Here is a 24,360-nt window from a genome sequence, read left to right on the forward strand (position 1 = left end):
ATGACAATGGAGACCCTTCTGCTCTATCTGATGGTCCTGGGTGCAGCTGTCAAGGCCCACAAGGTTCAAGTCTGTCCCAAGCGTTGCGTGTGCCAGATGCTCAACCCCAATTTGGCCACACTCTGCGACAAAAAGGGGCTCCTGTTCGTGCCCCCCAACATCGACCGCCACACGGTGGAAATGCGCCTGGGGGATAACTTCGTCACCAGCGTCAAGCGCAAGGACTTCGCCAACATGACCAAACTGGTGGACCTGACGCTTTCTCGCAACACCATCGGGACAATCGTGCCGCACGCTTTTAAGGACCTGGAGAACCTGCGGGCGCTCCACCTGGACAGCAACCGGCTGACGCGCATCACCAACGACACTTTCAGCGGTATGTCCAAGCTGCACCACCTCATCCTCAACAACAACCAGCTCACCCACATCCAGATCGGCGCCTTCAACGACCTGACGGCGCTGGAGGAGCTCGACCTCTCCTACAACAACCTGGAAAGCGTTCCCTGGGTGGCCATCCAGAGAATGTCCAGCCTCCACACGCTCAACCTGGACCACAACATGCTCAGCTACATCCCCGAGGGGACCTTCTCGGGCCTGCAGAAGCTCAAGAGGCTGGACGTGACCTCCAACAAGCTGCAGAAGCTACCCCCGGACCCGATATTCCAGAGGTGAGCGCAAGCCATAAGTAAGTCTCAGCTTTCAAGCAAGTCCCAAGTTACCGTGGCAAAAATCAAATCATCCAAGCCGGGTCCCTGATACATTTCAACCGAACCGAGCTAAAGCATTACTTGGGTTCGGCAAGTCAAAGGACACGTGACATATCTTGCTAGTTTTTGATCAGTTTTAGCAAAGCAAAACCTAAAATTGTCAGCCTCTGTCGAATGTGAGTCAAGTCATACGAGCGGAGTCCCTCACTTCTTCCACTTTCCAAAGAGCGGGGGTCCTGGCCACCTCGGGGATCATGGGGCCCACATCGTTCGCGCTGAGCTTCGGCGGGAACCCGCTGCGGTGCAACTGCGAGCTGCTCTGGCTGCGCCGGTTGCGACGCGAGGACGACCTGGAGACGTGCGCTTCGCCTCAACACCTCGCCGGACGCTATTTCTGGACCGTGTCGGAGGAGGAGTTCCTGTGCGAGCCTCCGCTCATCACAAGGCACTCTCAGGTGTGACCCCCCAAAACTCTCAGTTAATCCGCCGTAGCCTCGCATCAAATATCACACTTTTAAAGCCCACGGGCCTTCCCTGCGCTAACGGGATATTGTTAAATATTGATACTGTGGACACAATTTAGCTAAAGCGGGTTATCTGTATACCGATCATTTCGGCAAATCTGAGCAACTTTCCCCTCCCTTGTGATCATTTAGCCACGGCGTAATGATCAGATTTCTTGACAAGATGATACTGAGCGATTATCCTGTGGTGTGGGGAACACCACAGATAATGTACCTGTACGCGCTATTAACAATACAGTAGAGCTAAATTTTAGCATTTTCCTTGGAATCAAAGTCAGCAACGGCCCGACGACATTTTTCAAAACTGCAGCTGTGTCGGGGTTCTACTACGACTACCGCCACTAGTATTTCTACAGTACTACTTCCACTTGGTCTTCTTCACAGATCAGGTACTACGATATAGTTTTGTTACGCGTGTTGTGTGTCGCGCTAGTCAACTTCAGTACGGTGCACAGTACAAGAGCGGATCCTAAAAATTAGTATGCGCGTACCGAATCCCGCTTGTGGACGAAATAGTAATAAGCTATTTGCCGTATTGTGCTCGAGCTGCCATTACGCCGATGAGGTCGAGACAAACATCCAAATAAAACGATCCCATCGAGCGACGATCAGCCGTATCTCACGCCTCTTTTACATCACGCCGGACATTTATCGCTTTGCGCCACCCTCGGGCGCGCAAATTCACCGGTACGACCCCCGATCAATAGTCGATTACGTTTACGGGGAATGGAGCTGTAAAAAGCCCAAAAGTGGTCAATATATCAGCCCGGCGTTGTTGCAGGAGCTGCGGGCCCTGGAGGGTCAGAGCGTGACGCTACGGTGTAAAGCTCGGGGGGATCCGGACCCCATCATCCACTGGATCGCCCCCGACGGACGCCTCATGTCTAACTCGTCGAGGGCCTCCGTGCACGCCGACGGCACTCTGGACATCCTCATCAGTACAGTCAAGGACTCAGGTTGGTGTGGAACAGCGCTCGGGTCATATGATCGAGCTCAGCCATTAAAAAAAAAAAATACACCACAGCACGCACAAATAATACTTCTTCTTATCCTTTCGGCTTGTCCTGTTTGGGGTCGCCACAGCGTGTCATCTTAGATGCACACATATTTGTTTGGGGTACATACAGTAGACCCTAGATCCCGACCAATTGGTCAGTCGATAGTTCAAATGGCCAAAAAACAGCCGGCAAAGATAACCGATGATTTCAAACAAGCAAAAAAATCGATTGCAGCAACGTCCTCGACAAAGGCAGACTTTTGTGCTACATTTGTCGCTTGGAAGCCACGAGAAACGCGCGTGAAGGCGCGTGCATAGAAAGACCCAAAATGGTGCTCAAGTACCTGCCCTTTATGCCCTGGATGGTAAAAAGTGGGCCCATTGCTGCAGTAGATTTTCTTCTTCAATCATATAAAGTTTATTTCGGCTTGTCCCGTTAGGGGTCGCGACAGCGTGTCATCTTAGATGCGCACATATTTGGTTGGCAAAGTTTTACACCGGATTCTTTTCCTGACGCAACCCGTCTGCATTTTAGCCGGGGAGAGGAGCTTACAGCACCTGGCATTCCCAGGTGGTCTCCCCCGTCCAAGTACTAACGAGAGCCAAACCCACTTAGTTTCCGAGATCTGACGAGATCGGACGTTCTCAGGGAAGCGAGGCCGTAAGCCTAGCGAGCATGAATAATACAAATAAATACAAAATAGTGGGAATGCGAATAATATTAAAATAAAATGCAAAAAGTGGAATTGGTTGAATCATACATTAATTTGAATAACTGATTTTGAGAGAGAACTCATGGGAAAAGGATAGTGTAGTAGTTCTCTGAATGGGTGAACGAGCTTTATAGTTTGAAGATGGATTTAGTTGACAAAAGTTTGAGGTCAAAAAAAGATATCCGAAGAATAATAATAGTAAAAATATAATATTTTTTTTTGTGCATGACTTAAGGGCTTATCGGCATTCACACAAAGAACAACACTTCCCAGAACCGAGGCTCATGATCCCATTTGACTAATTGGATACAGCTACTGTGTTGGATCTCATTAGCATGTGCTAAATTGTGACTCACAACTTTATGTATTTTTAAAATATATTTTCACATCGCTCGCCTTCCATCTTCCAGAACATGTTGAAATGTTTCGAAGTGAGCGAGGAAAATGGCCAAGTAAAAGTAAAACGATGGCTTGCCAAGGGTTAGCTACGTTTTAGCTTCCTTGTTAGCATACTAAGCTTGTAAACACATTGCCGTTTAACCCTCTTAGCGCTTTGTTTGTTTGTAAACACAACCTCGAAACTCACCAACGCGTCCTGCCTTTGTTGTTCAAATGGTAAAAACACTTTTAACGACCCACTGCTGTATTCCAAAAATTTGAGATGGTTGAGAAAACAAGCTATCACAGGTTAGCTAGCTTTTATCCTAACTCGCTAGCAAAAGTAACAACAGCCTCCTCAACCTGCCTGCGAATTCACACGTCGCGTCTTCTTTCGTTAATACAGTGGGAAAATAGCGTAATAACAGGTTAAAGAGGGAAAAAAAAAAAAAAGACTAAAAATATTTATTGACTTGGCGCTCAGTGTTCTTACACTTAGCGTCTGAGATGTAGCGCCGTTAAATAGTCCACTTAACAAGTGCGGCTCGACTCTTTATTACCTTGGTAATGTTCAACCTTTGCCGCATTTGTGCTAAATGAAGCTCGCTGTAAATACATTTAAATGTAGCCGTAATGGACCTAAACACTGTTGTTTTAAAAGCACATAAACACATTTCTACTCTGAGGATTAGAACAGGGGAGGGGTTCCTTTCGTGCTCAAAAGCCGATTCTTTTAATGAAATGAAAAAATTCAAGTCTAATTTTAGATCATTTATAAATGTGTTTGGTTATAATGACAAACCGTATATATTTTACTATTTTTATCCCAATTACAATTAAAAAAGAAGCGAGGACGCGAATGTCATGATTTTACCTCCTTGCAGGTTCCTTTACTTGCGTGGCGTCCAACCCGGCCGGCGAAGCCCAGCAGAAGGTGGACCTGCTCATCGCGAAGCTGCCGCACGTCATCAACAACACGGCCGCCGACCGGGAACCCGACCCGGGGTCTTCGGACATCGCCACGGTGACCAAGACGGGGGCGGAGGGTCCGGGCGGCGGGGTGCCCCTGGGGAACCCCAAGACCGGCCAGGAGAAGAAAGTGGTCATAGCCGAGGCCACGTCCACCTCGGCCATGGTCCACTTCAACTTCCAGAGGAACATTCCGGGCATCCGCATGTTTCAGATCCAGTACAACGGGACCTACGATGACTCGCTGGTGTACAGGTGAGGATGAAGGGGAGATATTTGGGAACCTGGGGTAGTACGTTGGACGAGAGGTTCTTGCGTCTGCCTCCCAATCAGGAGATCCAAGCTTGAATATTAGCAGGAAGTTGAAGCTTCTTGGGTTTTCCTACATTCCCAAAATACGTTCAAATTTGTCCGTCAGTTCTACTGCGAGTGTGAATGGCTGTTTGGATTCCGGGTGACCTGGAGCCGGTTTCAACTGACGCGGTGTTACACCCCGACTGGTTGCCAGTCAATTGCACGGCATTTTGAAAGAAAAACAACCATTCACACCGACAGACAATTTAGCTTTTTTTAACTTTAGCCTGATGTGCAATTTTTTGGGGGGGATGTGGGAAGTCAGAGTAGGCAGAGAAATCCTGCAAACTCCACGCAGGCGGGCCGGAACCGAGAGATGAAACTAGAACCTCTGACGAGCATCGCGTCCTGTCGTGAACCAACGGTGCGGGGGCGGACCAAAATGCAGGACCTCGAGGCAGAGGCATAAGGTTCAATGTGGTTTATTCTGGAAACAGGGTCATACACGGTGTAGCAGTCCGACAAGGCAGAAGCACAGAAACGCCAGGCTAGGCGGCATCCAAAAGACAGACAGCAAGGGTTGGATCACTCTGAAGCAAACTAACTCAACAGGACATGATCAAACAAAAGGGCAGACAATTGCTGTGACTTAGAAGCAAAGGGTCCCACAGGCAGTGAATGCAACTCACTAACTCAAGGCAACGAACTGGCAAATGCCAATGACAAAACTCCAATTTAAATGGCCGTCTAATTGCAGTCCGAGCCAAGCCTTGCTCAAGACAAGTCCCACCTCATCTTAAACTCATACACAATTTAAGATGACCTCAAACCTATTATTAAGACTGCTGCGACCCTCGTTTTACCATCTCAGGACACTTAAATCCCTCGGGGTATTTGGTCCTCCCTCGGCCGGGACCGGACCGGACCGTCTTTGCGATTATTCGCGGTGTCCGTTAATCCCATCAGGAGCACCAACGCAACGCATCTGACTTCTCTTTCTTCAACTCTTAATCCCCTTTTGCCGGAGTGTACCATTTACCGCCTTGATAATGCTTAATCAACAGAAAAAAAAAAAATAAAAATAATTAAAAAAAAAAAAAATGTCAGCACTAAGATGAAGATGAAAGCGCCGTCAGCCTAGTCGGCATTTGGCAAAAGTTTAATAAAAAAAAAAAAAAAAGCGTCCCGGGCGTCTTTCATCTTTTTCACTCTCTGCTTGCACGCTCATCACCAGGACATGATAGGATGGGGACAAAAATGTTGCAGTCAACAGCGCGTTTTTTTCGGTGACGAGCCCGCGATGCAGGAAGACAGAAAGATAAACAGAAGCCTTGATGCTGAACCTTTCATCGCGAAAAAAAAAAAAAAAGACGCCGCCCAGAATGAATGAAATGTCACCGGCGATTAAATGCGGACACGTCTCGAATGGGCCCCCCCGGGATGCGGCGGGCTGTCAAAACCCAAACAATCAGCGGCGTAATTTGATGAGGCGCTAATCCGGGGTGGGGGGGGATGGGGGGGTCAAATTTGGTTTTTACGTGGCCCAGGTCGTGCCCGGATTGAGTTTGAACAAACATTTTTATTTGAACAATAAAATAGTCACGCGGTCTTGAGCTTCATTATTTATCTTTACCCGGCGTAAAATGACTCATTTGATTTCTTTGCCTGTTTTATTGTTCAGCATAAACGAATCAACGCATTGTTTAATTAGCTAAATAGAGGGGGAAAAAAATTAAAAATAAAAATGGCTTAATACATTTTCATTAACCAATTATGGACAAAAATATGACATTCATTTTATTCCCAGGCCATTTAATGCTAATTTTTTTACATTATTTATTGTTGTAATTAATAATTGTTAAATTTACTGACTATAACTGAAAAGTGGAAGCACTCTAAAACGTATGAGAAAGAAAGAAGACTAAATCAATGAATGCATCATTTTAAAAATCCATCCATCCATCCATCAATTTTCTTCAACGCTTATCCTCACAAGGGTCACGGGGAGTGCTGGAGCCTATCCCAGCTGTCATCGGGTACACCCTGAACTGGTCGCCAGCCAATCGCAGGGCACATAGAGACAAACAGCCGCACTCGCAATCACACCTTGGGGCAATTTAGAGTGTCCAATTAATGTTGCATGTTTTTGGAATGTGGGAGGAAACCGGAGTACACGGAGGAAACCCACGCAGGTACGGGGAGAACATGCAAACTCCACACAGGCGGGGCCGGGATTGAACCCGTGTCCTCAGCACTCTGAGGCCAACGCTTTACCATCTGACCCACCATGCCGCCCGCAATGAATGCATTCTTTTAAAAATGACTAATAAATGCATTTTGTTGACAAATTTTGAGGAGAAATGCAACGAATATTGCAGGACTCTTGATCGCGTAAATGCCAGACTTTGTCAACCTCTGCTCGAAACCAGTCCCATCCGCCTCGTTCCAGAATGATCCCGCCGACCAGCGAGAGCATCCTGGTCAACAACCTGGCGGCGGGGACGCAGTACGACCTCTGCGTGCTGGCCATATACGACGACCAGGTCACCTCGCTGACCGCCACGCGGGTCATCGGCTGCGTTCAGTTCACCACCGAGCCGCAGTACCTGAGGTGCCACTTCATGCAGTCCCAGTTCCTGGGCGGGACCATCGTGGTCATCATCGGGGGGATTATCGTGGCCTCGGTGCTGGCGTTTATCATCTTTCTCATCGTGCGGTACCGAGTCTGCAACCAGGGAGACGCAGACAAGGTGAGTCTGAACAGAACAGTGACGGTACAGAAATGGTACAGGAATACATGTAGACAGACAATATTGCAGTAATCCTTGTCATATATTTTTTATCCTTTGCAAAGAAGAACTAGAATTAGTGTTGTACTGATGATCTGATACAACTAATAGTGCTGTAATGATGAGCCGAGAGGAATCGAAAGTCTCACTGAAGAGTATAGCTGTATGTCTTATACTGCCCCCATGTGGCAAAGGCGGGCATATCAACACGTTTCAATGAATGCAGTGTGACAAAAACAATTACATTGGTTTTAATTGCATGTTTTGATAAATTATGGTACAACAAAAATACATCATACTCACCAGTTTTGCGCCGATCAGCCAATCAGAGCACGGAAAAAATTGAGGGTCGGAGCTCTGGCCCTGTGAAGATGAATTTGAAATGTAATTGGCTACCGGTACAGAAGGCCCCACGTGCAGCACATAGACAGCATTGTATGCATGGGACGATTATGCCGCTTATCCCTACCTGCAACTTTCCTTCCCAACAGGCTCTGGAGATGGGCGACATTCGTTCCCTGAGCAGCGACGGTCAACTTCAGGGCTGCGGACTCCCCAAATCTCTGTCCAAGCAGATCCTGCGTCCGGAGAAGAATGACAAGGAGTGTCTGCGAGTGGCTCTACCGCCCCCGGAGCCGTCCAAGCAGCGAGCGCCCGTCGTGATCGCCGCCCCCAATGCCGCCGCCGCCGCCAAACCCTCCCTACCCGACTGCACCGTGTCCACCTCGGCCGCCAGCCACAGCTGGCACCCGGCTTCCCCCGGCGCCCCGAGGGTAAAGCGTGCCGGCGCCCCGTCAAAAACCTCAGACATCCGGCGGGCCGAGGCGAAAGCGGACGTCCAACTCAACAACGTCAACCGCAATAACTCGTCAGAGGCCAAGATGGCGCCCGTGGTATCCCGCGCCCAACCGACCAAATGGACTCAGGGTCCCAGGGTCCCGAGGGCGCAGCAGGTCCCTCGCCAGTACATGACCGTACCCGCGGGGGGCGTCAGGGTCAATCGCAGACACTCCCTCAACGCGGACTCGTCCAGGGAGCGCTTGTACGTGGCCTACCCCAAAACGGGGGCCAGCCTGCGTTCCAAGCGCAGCTTGTCCATGAGCGGCGAGCTACCGCAGCTTCAAAACGCCGCAAACGTTCATCGGGCTCGCGCCAAGCTGTGCCGCTCCGAGTGGCTCCTGGAGAGCACCTTATGATTCGGAGTTTACCGACTTGTTTTTTTCCTCAACTGGTTTTGCGGCCCGCCCGCCTCGCCTCGTTGGCGGCGGTGGCGCTCGGCCGCTCCGGGGGCTTCGAAGACCGCACCCCCCCCTCGCGTATCAAAGGGAATACAAGCGGGTTTACGGAGCCGACTTTGGTTTTCTACACTGTAACTGATCGACGTCTTCTTCACGAGTGGACCGAGAAGCACAACGTGTATAAAACGAGCTCCTGTACAAACGTTTTCCAAAGCGGATAACACAAGCCGACTACGGAGAGCCGTTGGTGAATTGATTCCAGATCCTTGACATCCAGCCTAAGGCCCATGTACTAGCGTTCTCTTTGTTGTCATTTTTCTTCTTCTTTTCCTTTCGGCTTGTCCCGTGAGGGGCCGCCGCCGCATGTTCATTGTGCATCTTCCTCTCTAACACCCACAGTCTTCATGTCCTCCCTAACAACATCCGTCAACCTTTTCTTTGGTCTTCCTCTCGCTCTCTCTTCCTTGACAGCTCCATCCTCAGCACCCTTCTACCAATATATTCAATCTCTCGCCTCAGGACATGTCCAAACCATCGAAGTCTGCTCTCTCGAACTTTGTCTCCAAAACATCCAACTTTGTCTGTCCCTCTAATGAGCTCATTTCTAATCCTATCCAACCTGCTCACTCCGACCAAGAACCTCAACTTCTTCATTTCTGCTACCTCCAGTTCTGCTTCCGTGCCACCGTCTCGAATCCGTACACCGTGGCCGGCCTCGTCACTGTTTAATAAACTTTGCCCTTCATCCTAGCGGAGACTCTTCTGTCACATAAAACACCAGACACCTTCCGCCAACTGTTCCACCTTGCTTGGACCAGTTTCTTCACTTCCTTGCCACGCTCGCCGTTGGTCTGGATTGTTGACCCCAAGTAAACTTTGCCCTTCATCGTAGCGGAGGCTCTTCTGTCACTTAAGACACCAGACACCTATCGGCGTACTAGTCGGACGACTAAATGTAACCGGTAAGGCAAAAACTGGAGAACCCGTTGACAGGGTGTTACTAAGGAGTTTAAAGTTCCTTTCGGCTTGTCCCATTAGGGGTCGCAAGAGCGTGACATCCCAGATGAACGCTCATATTTGTTTGGCAGAGTTTTTACGCCGGATCCCCTTCCTGACGCAACCCCTGTCGGGGAGCCGAGGCCCCAGTGAGATACGAACTCACGACCCACGGTTTACCAGACCAATGGTCTAAGCGCTGAGCTATGGGGTCTCTGTTGACAGTGTGCTACTAGTCACATCGAATTCTGGTGGTAAACACCTTCAGTTGTTTTCCTAGTAGCACACAGATGTCAGCTAGTGCAAAATTTTACCTAAGTAGTCCTCGTCCTGTCCTCGTACTAGTGAGCATTGTAGTGCACGGGCCTGCAGCTGGAGAGCAAGGATACGGAATCAGTTCCCAAACGGCTTCCCATCGGCGACCCTTATTGTCATTCCGAATGCAGTAACCCGGACGCTTTGTACGATAAAGACAGACGAGGACTCGCCTGCGAGTGACCTTGGCGCAGTTTTGGTTTTTTTTGTGTGTGTGTGTGCTGAGATAATGAATGTGCTTTTACATCCCAGACGCAGCACAATGCAGCATTTTTTTTTTTGTTTGTTTTTGTTGGACAAGTTGACTCGGCCCGATACCGCCCTCCGGTTTGAATCGATCAAATCCCTTTTTACGGCACAATTACGTCAAGACCCGACGGGCACGGGTGGCGACGACGGCGACTTCCGGATGAATGAAGACATTTGGGATGCTTCCCTCCAACACACCCACAGAATTTTTTCCCCCCCCCCATTTTTCTTTCTTGGAGTATTACCACGCTGCTGTAAATTAACTTGTAAGAGGAACAAGCACAAGTGGGAATTGGGAGGGGGGGGGGGTTGGGGGGAAGTCAGCTCTTGATTTTGCTGTTGTTTCTGTTTGATGTTTAACAGTATAAATAAAGCGGTGATACAAAGGAACATTTCACTTGGCATGTCCGGTACGGCAGTACGACGCAGTGTATGTTGATTTTACTTTTGGGGATGAGGTGGAGGGGGGGGGGGGGGTGTTGAGAGCAGTTTTCCACGGTCTATGGCGATCTGACTCGGGTTTGGCCTACCGGGTGCGTTGGCGGGATGTCCGCGTCCCTTACGTAATCATGTCGACACGCCAAAATTTACTTTCATGTGAAGAATGTGACTCAGTAGTTTGTGATGAATTCTAAACACCCCCCCCCAAAAAAAAAAAAAAAACGCAAATGCTGGGTTGTTACGCAAGTGCGCTTCCTTCAGGTTCCGTTAAGAGGTTCGGACTTGGAATGACTCGACCGTCCTTGGGTTGCAATCACGTGATCGTCGCCGCCATTTCTACAGACGACATCACCACGGCAACGTCCACATGTGTAAGCGGCCAGCGACGGACGTTTTCCGGCTACTTGAATTCTCTCGATGATGTCGCCAAAGCTAGATATGGACAGATCGATCCGTGTACTCTGCACAACGACGTACTTTCAAAGGATTTGAAAAACTTCTCCGAAGTAGAATATCCCAATGCGAGGAATACACGATTACCGCTTACAAAACAATTCTAATTTTCAAATAACTCTTTGCCTCCTGTACTCGAGCTTCGTTCAGATCCGTTTTTTCGATAACTCCATCGTATCTTCTCCTTCGCGCAATCTAATCTTCGGAACGCGGAAAAATCGCTTCCCGATGTCTCCGTTTCCACATCCGGAGACGCAACGAAAATCTGGCACGATGACGACGGACAAGTACATCAAGTACCCGGACGAGCGAGCGTGACGTCACGCGCAACCCAGCCGTTGCGCAAAAATTACCGTTGCGACTCAAGCGATTGAGCACTGCACATTTACCGATGCGCAGCACCGGAAAAACTGCAACTTTGCGTCAGGTTTTGAGGCTCCACATGCAGTGTCGTGCATTGCAATATATACTTTTTAACTGAACCACAAAAACATGGCGCGATTGTCGAGAAATAAGATGACAGCCACAAAGAAGAAGAGAGGATATTTTAAGAGCTTGCTGGTAATGATGTCACACTTTTTATGGGACTGTATTGTATTAATTACTTGCTTTACACTTAGAAAGTACTTTTTTTTTAAAAAATGAAGCCTCATGAGTACTTTCGATTGGCTTTTCCATCTGCGATGACGCAATGCAGTTTCTAATGGCGGCAAAACTAGAAAGCTGGTCGGCAGACCGGTCGAGTTCACCGCGTCGCCCGGTTGGCTCGAGGCTTACGGTCGGCGCTGGAAGACCAGAACCGACCTTTCCGAACTTGACCGCATCCCAGTGTAGCCTGGTATCCATCAAATACTGAACCGAGGCGGCGGCCGCGACGCGACATCAACATGAGCTCATCTCTTGTGTATTTTGGGCGCCGGATGTTGCCCGATTGATTCATACGTGCGCTCTGCTTCTCGCAGTAGGGCGTCTCGGAGAAGGGGGGTGGGGGGGGGGGCTATCATATGTACAGTCATCCGGGGTGTGTCGATGTGTGTGTGTGTGGGGGGGGGCATGTACGACAAAGTATCACTTTCATCGGTACCAGCTGGTTTCCACCATTTTTATTCAGCGTTAGGCGCTCATTAGGGCTAATTAAAATGCTAAGGAGCCTGGCCAGAGCCTCGGTTTGTTCTTGGTGATAGAAAGCCAGAGGTGCCCATAAATAATAAAGGGGGGGGGGGCGTAAAGACAAGGTTTTGCGAAACAAATACGGCGAGGAGGAGGAGGAGGAAAAAAAAAAAGAGGCCACAGGGGGAGAGGGAAGGAACGAGAAAGAGGAGGAGGAACATCTTTGCGCATCCGCCGTTTGCAGCCTCGGGCTCGGCCGCATCAGGGCAGCCGCCCAAGGCGGGGACGGGAGGGGGGGGGGGAGACGACCTTATTCGGGTGACGGCATTGGGACGGGGGGGGGGGGCAAGCAGGAGTTGCGGCAGAGTGAATTTCAGGAACGAATCTTAAAGTACATTAAATAGTATTTTACCAATAGTTTCATTTATTCATATTGTACAAAAATTATTTCAGCCACCATATATATTTTTACTTATTTTTTCAATTGTATGATCTATAAAACAATTATTAAGTCAGAAATATTCAATGTGAATATAAATTATGTAATGTACAATTATTAACTAATTATTAGCAGTAATTAAATTAATCTTAGTTAAAAATGTTAAATGTGTCATTAAAAAAATTTCTATTTACATTAAATTTGAGCAAAAAATCATTTTACAATTTTTAATTCTGTTTTTATAGCATTAAGTTACTAAATGAGATCAATTCATAAACGGAACGTAAAAACGCATTTTTGAATACTGAGTGGTGCCCCCCTCCCACAGGTTGTTTCCATGGTGACAGCAAGCTAATGAAATATAACACCCAGCGCTGTAGCAAAGCTGTAGAAGAAAAATAAAATAAAAATAAAAAAGAGCAAAAGGGGCCGACTCCAACAGAGCTGGCTAAGCAGTGAGCGTTAGCGGGCTTTTGCAACCTCAGCGTGAGGTGAAGATCGCCATGGCAACAACTTGAGGCGGACACGTTTAAGAGCCCGGAATTCTCTCCACCGTCGGATTGTACCACGTCCTCCTCAGAAATCAATTGTCAATCAAATATCAGAAGTACGGATCAGACAAATGGATGCGACCTTGCGCCACATTTCGGATGCCTTATGCTTATATATATTATATATAAAATGTACGCAACTATATTTTTGAGCTATCCACTTAAAGCCTCCAGTGGTGAGAATATTTTGCAGTTGACGACGAGGCGCTCTAAAGTGGCCACGCCAGCCTGCTCCTTGTCACGTATAACTTGCCACACTCCCGCCACTTCACTCTTGCGCCTTCTCTCCGAGACATTCGTGCACTCGTTGTCGACAACGAGGCACTCTAAATGGCTGTGCTAGCAAGAAGCCCCCCGTACAGTCAGTTTTTAACATTTTTTCCACTCTCTTCACTCTGCCGCATTTCGTTGCATGGCATGCACACACTCATGGCAGACAATGAGGCGCTCTAAAGTGGCCACACCAGCCTGCTGCTTGTCACGTATAACTTGCCACACTCCCGCCCTTTCAGTCTTGCGCCTTCTCTCCGAGACATTCGTGCACTCGTAGCCAACAATGAGGCACTCGAAATGACTGTGCTTGCAAGAACCCCGCCTACAGTCAGTTTTTAAAAAATTTTCCACTCTCTTCACTCTGCTGCATTTCGTTGCATGGCATGCACACACTCATGGCAGACAATGAGGCGCTCTAAAGTGGCCACACCAGCCTGCTGGTTGTCATGTATAACTTTTCACACTCCCACCCCCTCAGGCGCAAGCCTTCTATCCAAGTTAATTCATGCACTGGTAGCAGACAACGAGGCACTCTAAATGGCCGCGTACAGAAACCCGTACACCCGCTTGCTGGAAAGTCAGCTTTTAACATTTTTTCCGCTCACCTCGCTCTGCCGCACACACTCACGGCCGACAACGAGGCACTCTAAAGTGGGCACACCAGCGCACAATCAGATAGGAAGATGCATTTTTGGGGACGAGCTTGCTAACTGCACATCACGGTTGGATCGGATAACCGTTGTCATGAGTGAGTACGTTCAAGTTCTTGTACAGTTGGCGAGAGGCGACTTATGGTGGATTTCAGTGTGCCATGCGGTGCTGCTTTAGCCAAGTCCCCCCAAAAACTGTGGAAAACAGTTTAATAATTGAGTCGTACCTAATTCGCAGCCATTGTGTGTTTTATTTTTGTGAAACAAATCTTTCTATTCACCTTATAGGATCTATATAGCGCTACAATTAGGACCAAGGTTAGTACTCTGGTAGTACTAGTGTTGCGTCCCGCCTACACCCCCCCCCCCTACATCCAATTTGAATCAGACAGTCTTTTCCTACCTCCGCTCCTCCACCAATTAAAATCCATTTCTGCTTTAATAAGCTTGTCGTTGTCTTTGTGCCGCTTTTGAGATGACGGCCCGAATCCCTTAATGGGGGCCAGGCTGGCCATCACCACGATCCAAGGGAGTGCCGATGGCTCCGATCGGTGCCGCCGTCTTTGTTTTTAAATACATCGGCGGGCCTATTAGAACAAACTGAAGAGGCCGTTTGAATCCTCCACGTAATAGGAATACTTCATCAAAAGCGCATTTTAGCGCCGTTTGGCCGGCCGCCGTTTCATTATCTTCCTGCAGCAGGCGCTCTCATTACCGTTCCCGCGTGAAAACATTGTTTTGCCCGTCCCCGGGAGTATGCGACGAAGAGAGCGCCTGGGGCCACCAAAATACCCGCCCCCCACTCATTGGGGCGGAGGTGGCGGCGTAACAAAATATGCACGGGCAATTATGATGGAGTATGCATTATTGAAAAGAGTAAATGGGTCCAGGATGAACATCCTAGCTCATTAATAGTGAATGTGACTCCTGTTTCTGGGAAAACAGCCGTCTGGGCTCCGAGAAGGATGGGAGGGGAAACTGAAATGGTCATTTCGCAAGGCGACCGCCTTGTTTACTCAGGAACGACTGAGATTGCTTCGTCTTTGCGACGCTAACGCAAAGCCGAGTGTCCTGACCGTGGAGCTGTAGAAGCTGTGCAAGGGTTCAGCTTAGGACTGGGGAATGGGTTCTGGGTTACGATTGGGGCTCATGATCAGAAACAAAGGGTGAGGCTTTCTATGAGAAGGAAAAATGGTTTGATTGGCAATGGGTATCAGTTAGGTTGGGGTCAGGTTCAGGGACCACTGGTTGAGAGTCAAGATGAAGGGTTTGAGTTTTGGGTTGGGGTCAGTGTTGTGGTTAGTCGTTAGGTATAAGGTTGGGGTAAGGGTTAAGACCAAGGTTGGATTCAGTATGTAGGACCAGGATTGAGTTCAGCCATGCTCCACACATAAAAAAAAAAAAAAAAACATCTATCTATGCTGAAAATTCTGAAAGGAATCGTCAATTCCAACGTGGACCTCCTCGTTTACTCAAAAACGACTGAGATTGCGTCGTCTTTGCGACGCTAAAGCAATGCCGAGTGTCCCAACCTTGGAGCTGCAGCTGCTGTGCAAAGGTTCAGGTGAGGACTGGGGCATGGGGTCCGGGTTATGATTAGGGTTTATGATTAGAAACAAAGTGTGAGGGCTTTATATGAGAATGAAAAATGGTTAGGGTTTGGGTCTGGTTGGGGACCACTGGTTTAGAGTCAACATTAATTGTTTGAGTTTTGGGTTGGAGCCAGTGTTGTGGTTAGGCGCTAGGTTAGGACCAATGTTGGATTTTGTATCTACATACTGAATAGGGTTAGGGTTAGGTTTAATTGACAATGGGTATCAATTGGGTTGGGGTCAGGTTCAGGGACCGCTGGTTGAGAGTCAAGATGAAGGGTTTGAGTTTTGGGTTGGAGTCAGTGTTGTGGTTAGGTGTTAGGTATAAGGGTTAGGTTTAAGGTTTAGGACCAAGGTTGGATTCAGTATGTAGGACCAGGATTGAGTCCAGCCATCCTCCACAACATAAAAACGCATTCATCCATGCTGCAAGTTCTAAATGGAATCGTCAACTCCAACGTGCACCGCCTTGTTTACTGAGCACCCACTGTGACGGCTTCCGCTCCAATAACAGTGCCGAGCAACCCGCTCGACTGGCGCCGCCTCGCCACGCCGGTGCAATTCTGTTATATGGAGAGAGAGGAAAAAAAAAGAGGATTTTCTACAGAGCCAAAATGCAAAGCGAGTGAGCTTTTTTCGGGATTCTCTGGGTTGCCTTCAGAGAGCACGGGGGAGTCGCCCGGCCGAGCCAAGGCGGCATGCCAGCGGGGTGCAACAAAGCGCTCTGAACCAGAAGACATTTTTCAAGTAAATTCAGGCCACTTGAACATTTTTAAAAAATATTTAGAAAAAAAAAAAAAAGATAACAACAAGATCTACTCAAAAAGTCCCTGATAGAGAATTAGATATGTATTGATAAATCTGCCATGCAGATCATCAAAAATTGAACTGCAATATGGCAAGAGATACTTTCTGTGACATTTTTGTTTGGAAGTGTCTTGTGAGATTTTACACACACACAAAAATAAAAAATAAAAACCATGCGCCCTGGCTTAATAAACGTCGGGAATCACAAAGTGGACAGATGGGCGACACAGCCAGCCGCCATTAGCGAGCATTTGCCTGATAGCGGCAATGGCTCATCCGGGTGGTCCGCTCAACATCCGTGCTCGGCCGTGACGGAGCTCTCATTGATTGTCCAAATGTTGGGAGATCGTAAAGAGAGCAAGGAACGGGGGATCCGTTGCGTTGAAAGCCACTTTAGCAATTAGGACTTTTGCATAAGTGCTTATGCTAATCTTGTTAACGCTTCAGGCCTGTCTAGCGGCTGGACGAGGAGTTCAGCGAGGCCTTATCGCTACTGGCCGAAACAGCTGCTTGAAAAGATGAAGTCTATGATAGGCTACTTGCATATCTATGTGAAAGCCATCTGCGGCGCAAAAAAAGGTTGGGGAGCACTGCTCAAGAGCAGGGTAATTGGCACACCCCCTTTTTTTTATCGTATATCTCCAAACTTGCATTGCATCATAAGCATCCTTATTCAGTTACTTTCATTGGATTTACTTCATATAGAATAAAAAAAATAGATAATCTCCAACATGTAAGTGTAGCTGGAGCAGTCTGAGGAAAGGTAAACTGTACATTTTTGCTCTTGTATTATCCATTCCCCCCCCCCCCTCATCAAAATAGGAATTGACCTTTTTTTTTGTCTGCGTGTTCAAAACAGGCAGGATTTGAATTCCGATGCCATTCAAGCGTCCACACGGTAGTTATGTTTTAGCGTATGACGGACGGCTTGGAAGAATTTCTCCCTGCACCCAACAGGTTTGACAAATTAGCGTAAAAGACGACGGGAAGCTGCCAAGGGAGTCGGGAAAAGCGGGTCGCGGTTCTCTTCCAAATGCTGAGTCACGGCATAGCGACGGAGCAGCAATCGACACAGATGCCGGGGGATTACATCATCCGGATCACACAGGATTACCAATTCAGTCTTTTTTTTTTTTTTTTGTGCGTGTTAATCTTATTTATTGCCGGCGCTGATCTCATCTAAGTGTGCTTGTGGAGTGTGTCGCTAACGCAGCTGTCACGCTAATTGGGGCGCGCTAGGCTAACACGCCAACGCGCGTCAGCAGCGGCCCTCGCAGCGACGGCGTGATCGTCCGCCATCTTCCGCTGTCCCGTGCAGCTTGGGAGTGAAATGGAGGATGAACAGGGAGAAATCATACAATTAAATAGAATATAAAGAATTAAACAGTTTTATAAAAGTGTAATTACTGTACATAGTGTGTTGAATGTGCGTCTTTAAGAAATGTGTCAGAATCCTGAGGACGCTGCTGTGTGCGTTCCACCCTGGAACCATGGAATATTATTATACGGCCATCCATTTTCTTGGCCGCTTATCCTCATAAGGGTCACGGGGAGCGCTGGAGCCTATCCCAGCTGTCAACGGGCAGGAGGCGGGGTACACCCTGAACTGGTCGCCGGCCAATCGCAGGGCAGATAGAGACAAACAGTCGCACTCGCAATCACACCTATGGGCAATTTAGAGTGTCCAAGTCATGTTGCATCTTTTTGGGATGCGGGAGGAAACCCACGCAGGCACGGGGAGAACATGCAAACTACACACAGGCGGGGCAGGGATTCAACCCGGGACCTCAGAACAGTGAGGCCACCGCTTTTCTAGCTGAGCCACCGTGCCGCCGGAAGATTATTATATGTTTTTAATATTAGCTATTTTCTGACATTTTTTGATTCAGTGATGCGTAGGCACTGTCTGGTATATTTCATACATCACAAACAGCCCAAAAGGTCAAACGCAAAAGCAGACATCTTTGTTTTTTTGCGTGATGCGTGTGATTTCTGGCGGCACGGTGGAATAAAATTTCACATAACTACATCTCATAACTACACGATCACCCTCAGATTTATTTTTCTTTCTTCTGTAGACTCTACAGACGAAGTTGTCAGCCGGCGATTTTGTGAATGGTGAGTCACGACTTTCTGATCAAACAGGCGGCCGTATTTGCAATGCGGATGTTGATTAAATTGCGACACGGGCTGAAGGAGAATTTGAAATGCAGATGCAGCGGCTCACCTCCCAGGGCGGCGGCAGCGGTACAAAGCGTTCATCCCCGGAAAAGGTCGACGATGCCTTTGGGCTGGACGGGGACAGAGAGAAAAACAGAAATAGACAGGTGACACGCGTACATCGACGGATGGCGGGGTAAAGTGACCTCCTCGCATCCGGCGTTCTCTTCATTATCTGATCGGCGCACCGTGCACAATTGGAGATGTGGTCCAAAAAAAAAAAAAAACCAGCACAAACGCGAGGCATGTAACTTAATGTCACGTGTCATTTGGCGCAAATTGTAATCCTGCAATCGGGTCTGGCGAAACGAGGCGGCTGATGCCGAGCAGTGGTCGATATCGTGGAAAGATAGTTTGGCGAAAGCCCCAACAGATAACAGATGTTATCGCCCGAGTACATACAGTAGACTCGAGATTCTGACCGATTGGTCGGCCGATATTTCAAATTGCCAAAAAAATCAGCTGACAAAGACAACAAATGATTTCAAACGAGCCAAAAAAATTATTTCAGCAATGTCCTCGGCAAAGGCACGTGCATAGAGAGACCCAAAGTGGTGCTCAGGCGTCTGCCCTTTTTGCCCTGGATGGTAAAAAGTGGGCTCATTGCTGCAGTGCATTTACTTCTTCAATCATATAAAGTTTCTTTCGGCTTGTCCCGTTATCTCAGATGAACGCTCATATTTGTCTGGCACAGTTTTGACACCGGATGCCCTTCCTGACGCAACCCCTCTTGGCGAGTTGAGGCCCCAGTGAGATACGAACTCACGACCCCTGGTTTTTACCAAACCAATGCTCTAACCACTGAGCTATGGGGCCAAAAAAATGAGAAAAAGAAAGAAAACTACCCTCTTTGTCATCAATTCCACAAAGTGTTTTGATATTTGAGGGACATTGGGAGTATTGTACATATGTTCCCACCTGAATTTATATGGGTTTAATCAGAGGCACCTTAAATGGTTGCAGGTGTGTCCTGCCCCCCATTAAACACGAGTTTGAATGTGAGTCTGCACACATCCCCATCTCCATTTCTAAGCAGGTGTGTGCACTTTTGCAACCACATTATTTCAGTTGTTTATATTTCCTTTCGCTCTTAATTTGTTTTGGAATTGAATCATACATGATATACTTTAACTTAGAGTGGAAACACGTTTAAGAATGACTCTTCACAGTCTCTTAGTTTGTAAACGACAAACGCATGCCGTTTGAATAGGGGTGTGTAGACTTTATATCCACTATGGCTTCCTTTAGCCTCCTTTGTGAAGTCGTTTTATTCATACTGAAATACTAGTGGAAGACATACTACACTTTTTCATTTTTTTAATGAATAATTTTAGTGATTGGGGCCCTTTTTTTTTCGGCTTAAGCACCAGCCGCCAAACACATCTGCGCGCGCGCCTGCGCGAGTCGCCGGAATGACCTAATTAGCGATTCGGAAAACAATTATTCCGATTAAAAAACAAGACGTGGCCAAAGCCGCTCGGCGCCGGCGGTCACGCTGCGGCGTCGCATATCACCGGGCCTCATTGCGGGGCTTTAATTACGGCACGGCGACACAAATCGGGCGGCGGGGACCGGACGCCGACTGCAAATGAGCGCAAGCAAGACGGGAGGAAAAGAAGAAACGCGCGTCGACGACGGCGACGGCGGATGAATTACAAGTTGGGCGACGGAGGGAGAGAAGGGGGAAAAACACGGGCCTTGACATTTCGACGACTCAAAGGCAGCAATCAGATGTGTAACGAGCGACGGCGCACGCCCAGCAAAAAAAAAAAAAAACCTGTCGGCGGCGTACGCGCACAAGCGCCGAGTCGCTCTCGCGCTCGCCTGTTACCTTGGCAACGCGTTTTCTGCATGGAAATAGCAACCCTGGCCGTCCGCGTTCCTCAGTGCTGGGATAAAAAAAAAAAACAACAAACAAACAAAAGGAAAACAATTGAATATATTAGAAAAGGTTGAAGTTGATAAAAATTAATAGAGGGAGCAAAGTGGGGGTTCGGGGGGGTGGTCTTACCTTGTTACGCCCTTCCAAGATGTGATGAAAGACACTTGATTAGGTACACCTACACGATGCAATCAGATTGCGGTCACTGCTTTTATATTAGATGCTGACGCGTCTTTATTCTTTTATTATTATTATTATTATTTGCTTTTATGACAGTTAATTGTGGCTTTTAAGTTTTTGAGGTACAAGTATGGTCACGATACGTCGCGGTTGCTAACTAACATGGAAACACGCAGAACATAAATAGACTCTTTTATTTATTATTTTTTGTACTGTATGGCGCCTCCATTGGACGTTATTAGCATATTAAGTCAGTCAAATTACAAATAGAAATACAAAGAGGAACAAAATACAGTACAAAATGAAGAAATTTGTTGTAATTAAAGAAATAAAATGATTTTTTTTCAAGTTCATTAAGCTATATTTAATGTATAAAATAAATCTATAATAAAAGCAGGAAAATGATTCAAAAATACCATAAACACAAAATGATAAAATGGACACAAAAATAAACGTCAAATTAAATCTAAAACAGAATAAAATATTGAATGTGAAATTGATCAAAATCCAAACCTCTAAAAAATTGAAAATGAAACAATGAATACAAAATGAATTAATATATAAATATTCTACTGCATGTTAACCATCCCGGCGGCTTAGAAAATGGATGGATGGATGACGCCCAGTAAAAATGTGACCCAATTACATGTCAGTTGCGAGCATGTACCGGACTTCTAAAGTTTGATACATCTTGTACTGAATACCGCCAGCATAACAAAAGGGCAAGAAAGTGTTCATCAAGCTGTTGCCGCCTTATTATTATTATTATGATTATTCTCCACCTCTGCAGCGTGCCATCACATCCAATACAAGAGCCGTAGTGGAAGATCCCGCCTTTACGAGGCAAAGTGCGCCCGTCTTTGTATCTGGGAGACGGAAAGAGGAAGGGAAAAAGAGAGCGAAAACCGTGCGTTTGCTCAGAGGCAGCGAATGCAAGTAACTACGGCGCAGGTAAACACGGCGCAAAGGGATTAGAGAGAGGGGGGGGGGGGGGTCGGTGAGATGGGGGGGGGGTCTAATGAAATAAACGCATGAAAGAGAGCAGCTGCTGGAGCCTTGACAGACTGCAGCTGCATAACAAGTAGAGCATTTACTCTGCCCTTGCCGTTGTCACTCACACCAAGAAAACAGCGATCCTGCGGTGGGGGGCGGGGGGGGGCATCTTAATTCTTCGGTACCTAACGGTGGAATTCCACAGAGGGCAAAGTGTGCCTTTTAAATGCAATTTCTATTTTTTTTTTTTTTCAAGAAGGGGGAGGGGGGGGATTGCGTCTCTCACCATTCCGTTGTGGTAAAGACGGAGCTAAGTCGAAAGGGGAACCTCTCAATTTGTCACGTTGCGACGGGCCTCACCTATGATCACGAGCTGTGGGTTGTGAGCAAAAGAACAAGATCCCGGAGTCCCCGTACCGGATGGCCGAGCTCTCCCTTACAGATAGGGAGAGAAGCTCGGCCATCAGGGAGGGGTTCAGTGCGGATGCCGCTGCTTCTCCGCATTGACAGGAGGCAGATGAGGTGGGCGGGGCATCTGATCCGGATGCCGCCAAGATGTTCCGGTGAGGTGTTCCGGGCACGTCCCATCGGAAAAAGACCCTGGGGACGACCCAGGACACGCTCGAGAGGCTCCGTTTCTCGGCTGGCCTGGGAACGCTTCGGTATCCCCCCCGGAAGTGTTGGATGAAGTGGCTGGGGTAAGGGAAGTCTGGGCATCCTTGCTAAAATGGATGGATGGATGAATTCAATGGAGATTGTGATGCTCCCTATGGTCTGCCACCTGGTGGCACTATAATGTATACATACAACTATACGGAGGTGGTCCCAACTCCCCAGTAAGCTGAAATATTTTTTGTTGTACACTGCAGTGGATAAAGAATAAATGCTTGTAATTATGGAGTGTGTTGGTATATTATCTGTCTACGCGTGTAGCTCCACCATTTGTGTTCAAATATCTATTGCACATTGATGCTATTTGCTAGCCAAATTATGGTGTTTTGCAATGTTTGTTAGCATTAAGCTAAATGGACTCTATAGCCAAGGTTGAAACCATGTCGCTCTCTGCTAGCTTAATACTGAAGCATAATGGGAAACAACAGACAGGCTAACAAATAGAACGCGTGTGGTGGTGTTGCTGGAATGGATGTTTGAACACAAGCAGTGCAGCCACACATAGACAATTTCACAGTACAATATATATATATATATATATATATATATATATATATATATATTATCTCCTGCGTCAAATGACTAACATTAGTGTAGATCAGTGAGTTACTGACAGTAGAGTTAAACTTTTCTTCATTTTCTGCATGACTGTCTTATACCCCCACCTGGTGGTCGAACTGGGCACACCAGAAGGAATTGCAACGTATAAATCATTATGCAGTTAAATTATGTACATTCTGTTCAACTACCGAATGTTATTTTATGTTGTTTTATTTGAATTAAAAAAAAAACACCTCCATTCGTTTAAAAGGGGGGAAATATTAGAAGCACTATTGTTTTCTCTAATGTGAGCATTTGACTTTGGAAAAAAAGTAATGATATTTCACATTTTACTGTTTTCATCCAGATTTTTCTTCATTTTATGCCGACTTGTGAAATGCTTATTTTTTAATATAATACAGGGTGTCTGAAAATCTCTATAATTTAATAGAAGTATCGCAAACGCAAAAGAAAATATTTGTTCTACGTGAAGTGTTGACACTATTTTTTTAAAAAACATTTTTTAAGCTAATGTAATACATATCTTCCTTTGAAAACCCACAAACAAACTGGCCCGAATGCACTGCAGGAAAAAATTTCAAAACGTGGTTAAAAATCATCTAATTGTGCCGGTACATAATCAGTCAAAAGGTTCAGGTAAACATGGGCAGTATTTGATTGATAGGTTGATTGATTGATAGATTGATTGTTTGATTGCACGAGCTCCCACAGCACACGCTCGCCTTTGTGTGGTCTCAGTTTAGGTACTCAAGTAACATGGGGGTGTTTTGACCCCAAAATTGTGACATTTGTGCGTGTTTCGGCTTCCCAAATTTGCCTGTTTCATGCGTGAGAGACACTTTAAATATTTATTCTGGACTCACATGACGAAGAGATTATTGAGCAGCACCAAGGAGAGTTCCTGGGTGGAGTTACACCTGTGGCCAGCAGAGGGCAGGGACTGCACGCAAACGGCTACAATCAGGCCATGAAGAAGACAACCCTGCTGAATGAGCACAGCAAGAGCGAATTTACAAGTGGAAAAATGGCACTCTTTCCAATAAAAAAAAAAAAAAAATCTTTGAAAATAAATCTGAAAAAAATAAACAGACCAAGAAAAGCTATCATACAAATTGAGAAAAAAATAAACCTTCAAATTTCAAAACAACACTTTACAAGTATTTCCCGATTTCAAAAAATTCAACTATAAAACTAGATTGAAACCCTCCATCTCACAATAAAAATCTGAATAAATTCAAATCCAAAAATGTAATTACCAAATACTTTTACCCGCATGTAAATGCAGATTTTTGGAGAAATTAAAAACTCACAAAATAAACACGCACTTGCACCCCCCCCCCCCCCCCCCAAATAAGTCAATTAAGAGA

At 46.9% G+C, this 24,360-nt stretch overlaps 1 protein-coding gene and 1 long non-coding RNA gene across 3 annotated transcripts; one reads left to right on the top strand and one right to left on the bottom strand.

The window, feature by feature from the left end:
* lrfn5b (leucine rich repeat and fibronectin type III domain containing 5b) lies at nt 1-8,620 on the top strand. Of its 2 annotated transcripts, XM_061812243.1 has the most exons (7): nt 7-668; nt 934-1,162; nt 2,013-2,187; nt 4,204-4,543; nt 7,032-7,332; nt 7,863-8,151; nt 8,203-8,620. In XM_061812243.1, the coding sequence occupies exons 1-7, from the start codon at nt 7-9 to the stop codon at nt 8,565-8,567; spliced, it is 2,361 nt and encodes a 786-aa protein (XP_061668227.1). In that variant the 3' UTR covers nt 8,568-8,620. The 2 variants fall into 2 exon arrangements, with proteins under 2 accessions (XP_061668226.1, XP_061668227.1); XM_061812242.1 differs by having other exon boundaries at nt 1-668; nt 7,863-8,620.
* On the bottom strand, nt 7,173-23,979 carry LOC133496540 (uncharacterized). Its single transcript, XR_009793810.1, has 7 exons — nt 23,857-23,979; nt 20,717-20,765; nt 20,537-20,594; nt 18,713-18,776; nt 7,841-7,949; nt 7,675-7,734; nt 7,173-7,307 (listed from the first exon to the last, which is right to left on the bottom strand). It is a non-coding gene; the product is annotated as an uncharacterized LOC133496540 (long non-coding RNA).
* Between the last annotated feature and the right edge of the window lie 381 nt (nt 23,980-24,360).

This window comes from Syngnathoides biaculeatus, chromosome 23, assembly GCF_019802595.1.
Source record: "Syngnathoides biaculeatus isolate LvHL_M chromosome 23, ASM1980259v1, whole genome shotgun sequence".
In the NCBI taxonomy this organism is placed as follows: domain Eukaryota; kingdom Metazoa; phylum Chordata; class Actinopteri; order Syngnathiformes; family Syngnathidae; genus Syngnathoides; species Syngnathoides biaculeatus.

What these genes read in the sequence shown, in the direction of transcription:
- lrfn5b (XM_061812242.1), top strand. Translation starts at nt 1, where the DNA reads ATGACAATGGAGACCCTTCTGCTCTATCTGATGGTCCTGGGTGCAGCT. An exon ending in CCGGACCCGATATTCCAGAG is followed by an intron (nt 669 to 933) that starts GTGAGCGCAAGC and finishes CACTTTCCAAAG; the next exon opens with AGCGGGGGTCCTGGCCACCT. An exon ending in TCATCACAAGGCACTCTCAG is followed by an intron (nt 1,163 to 2,012) that starts GTGTGACCCCCC and finishes GCGTTGTTGCAG; the next exon opens with GAGCTGCGGGCCCTGGAGGG.